This window comes from Myripristis murdjan, chromosome 9 (assembly GCF_902150065.1).
Source record: "Myripristis murdjan chromosome 9, fMyrMur1.1, whole genome shotgun sequence".
Taxonomy (NCBI): Eukaryota; Metazoa; Chordata; class Actinopteri; order Holocentriformes; family Holocentridae; genus Myripristis; species Myripristis murdjan.
In genome coordinates, this window is record NC_043988.1 from 38,206,410 (window position 1) to 38,208,909 (window position 2,500).

The 2,500-nt window shown below is 50.0% G+C and overlaps 1 protein-coding gene across 1 annotated transcript in view; it reads right to left on the reverse strand.

Moving 5' to 3' along the window:
• The window catches only part of LOC115365040 (mucin-2-like), a 17,386-nt gene that overhangs the window by 3,361 nt on the left and 11,525 nt on the right, over positions 1–2,500 (reverse strand). Inside the window, exons 8-9 of the mRNA XM_030059752.1 lie at positions 1,401–2,500; positions 212–286 (exon numbers count right to left, since the gene is read on the reverse strand). The exon at positions 1,401–2,500 is cut by the window's right edge and continues 1,138 nt beyond it. Coding sequence (XP_029915612.1) covers positions 212–286; positions 1,401–2,500 — 1,175 coding nt within the window. The remainder of the gene's footprint in view (positions 1–211; positions 287–1,400) is intronic.

The following is a 2,500-nucleotide window of genomic DNA, read 5'->3' on the forward strand; positions in this document are numbered from 1 at the left end:
GGAAGGTGACTGGACCTGCCTCAGCCAACCACTGCCCAGAACAGCATTCAAACCCAGGGGGCTGATGGGAAATATCTAGCAAGCCATTTGAAAGGTGGAAAAACCTGGGGGGAGGAATCACTTAAGGGGAGGGGCCAATTGTAAAGGGGGAGGGGTCAAGTGGACGGGGGAGTGGCCAAGTGCACAAGGGGGTGGGGCCAGATGGTCTTACCCTGGAAGCTGACGTAGGCGATTTTGGACAGTTGGCTGAACTTTGGACCTCCTGGAATGAGAATCTTCTGGGTTGCTTAGGACACAAAGTACAGCACGTAACCATGGTAACAGCCAATCAGCAGCTAGAGTCAGGAGTCAGCACTACCTCAATTAGCAATCAGATGTGAGCCCTGCTACACAGCGACCAATCAGATGAGACTGATCAGCTGCTGGAGGAGCTGACTCCTCATGAGGAGCAAATGCTGTTACTACTATACTGAGACTATTACTGCTGCTCGTCAAAGCATTAATCAATGCTATATTACTAACACTACTGCTGGTATTACTACTGTTATTACTACTGTTGTGGATCTTGTTATGTTTACCTTTTTTCTCATAACTTTTGTCATTTTTTTCATTTTTGCCCTCCTCTTTCTTCTCCTTTTCAGAGGCTGAAGCATCAGAGGCCAGACAGAGAGGAGGGAAAAAATATTTTTTTCATTTCAATTAACACTGTATTTCTGCTGAGAAGTAGGTCACAGACCACTGAATGGAGAAATGACAGCTGAACCACCAGTTTGCTTCTATGGTGGTTTGTTGCATTAATTTCTTCACACCTGGTGGCTTCATGTATCTTGAACGTCTGGATCATATCTGATGGGGTTCATTCACAAAAAGATGCTGCTGCACTCAAGCTGCTTCTTACAAAACTCTATGGAAATACTCAGTTCTGAATAATGCTATGAACAACAGACCATTGCTACAAACGGTCACTTCCTGCAGGTTCAGTACATCGCCACACAGCGGCGCTCCAGTCCCATATTACAATGACATGGAGAAACAGAAGCGCTGCTACAGCTGAAAATATATCCACCATTTTAATCACATCCAGCAGTTAATCTAACCCAGCCCTTAAGGATGTCCTGTCTGACAAGTTTTTGTAGCCTCTACTCTATTTCACATCTGCTCCAGTTAAGGGCCATGCACCTTCATGCACGCCCTGATTCCACCAATTAGCATGAAGCACTTATCTGGACCAGGTGTGCATGAGTAAGAGTTTGAGCAAAAACTTGCAGGGCAGGAGGAGTTACAGGACAGGTTGAGTGCCACTGCTCAAAGCACTTAACAAACTGGAAGTGATGTATTCTTGCTGTGAATTTCTGAGGATGCTACCAATCTCCAAACAGCATCATATCCTCTTTTCATACCTTTTTCGCCCCTTCTCTCCACGTCCTTCTCTTGTTTTAACTGGATGTTTTCTCCCTCTCTTCCTCCAGACTTGGCTGCTCTGCTGGGTGTTGAATCCTCTACAGAAGATTTCCCTTCTGTCAGAGCTGCTGAAGGAGAAGAATAAGCTTCTCCACGATCAGAGTCCAGACCAGGGCTTTCAGGATCTGGTCCAGGAAGAGCGGTTCCAGTGGAGTCAGAGTCCAGTCCAGTAATGCCGGTTTCTTCTGCAGAGACGGAGTCTACTCCAGGATCAAGTGAATCCAGTCCAGGAGAGTCAACAGACCCCGCAGAAACATCTGGAAGGTAACCAGGATCTCCAGCAGGCCCACTGCCAGGCGCTGCTGGAAGGTCCAGTCCAGAGTCTGGTTGATCTGGAGGGCTGGGGCTCAAGTCCAGTATGACATCAGGGGCTGGAGGCCAAGCATCAAGAGCTGGAGGCGGAGCATCAGTAACTGAAGGAGGAGCTTCAGAAACATCAGGAGGAGATTCCTGAGCTGGAGACGGAGCTTCAGGAGCATCAGGAGGAGCTTCCTGCGCTGTAGACGGAGCTTCAGGAGCATCAGGGGGAGCTTCCTGCGCTGGAGACGGAGCTTCAGGAGCATCAGGAGCATCAGGAGGAGCTTCCTGCGCTGGAGGTGGAGCTTCAGGAGCATCAGGAGGAGCCTCAAGGGCTGGAGGCAGAGCATCAGGAGCTGAAGGAGGAGCATCAGGAGCTGAAGGTGGAGCTTCAGGAGCTGGAGGAGGAGCATCAGGAGCCAAAACAAGAGGAGGAGGTGCTAATGTGTCTGATTGAGAAGCATCTGTAGGAAGAGAAGGAGGGGCAGTAGGAGCTATATCAGGCCACGCTCCATCTGTGGAGCTGCCTGGGCGCCTGAAGGAGAAGGACTCTGGAGTAACAGTGGGAGGAGTCAGGTCAGCTCCTGCAGTGGGTGGAGCTACCAAACTGTCAGTGGGAGGAGACTCAGCATCAACATCTTGACTGGTCGGAACTGATTGAGCGGGCAGAGCTGCATCTGCTGCAGCAGAACCAGAGGAAGCTCCTTCGTTAGTGAGGGTGGTCGCTGGGGGTGGAGCTCCA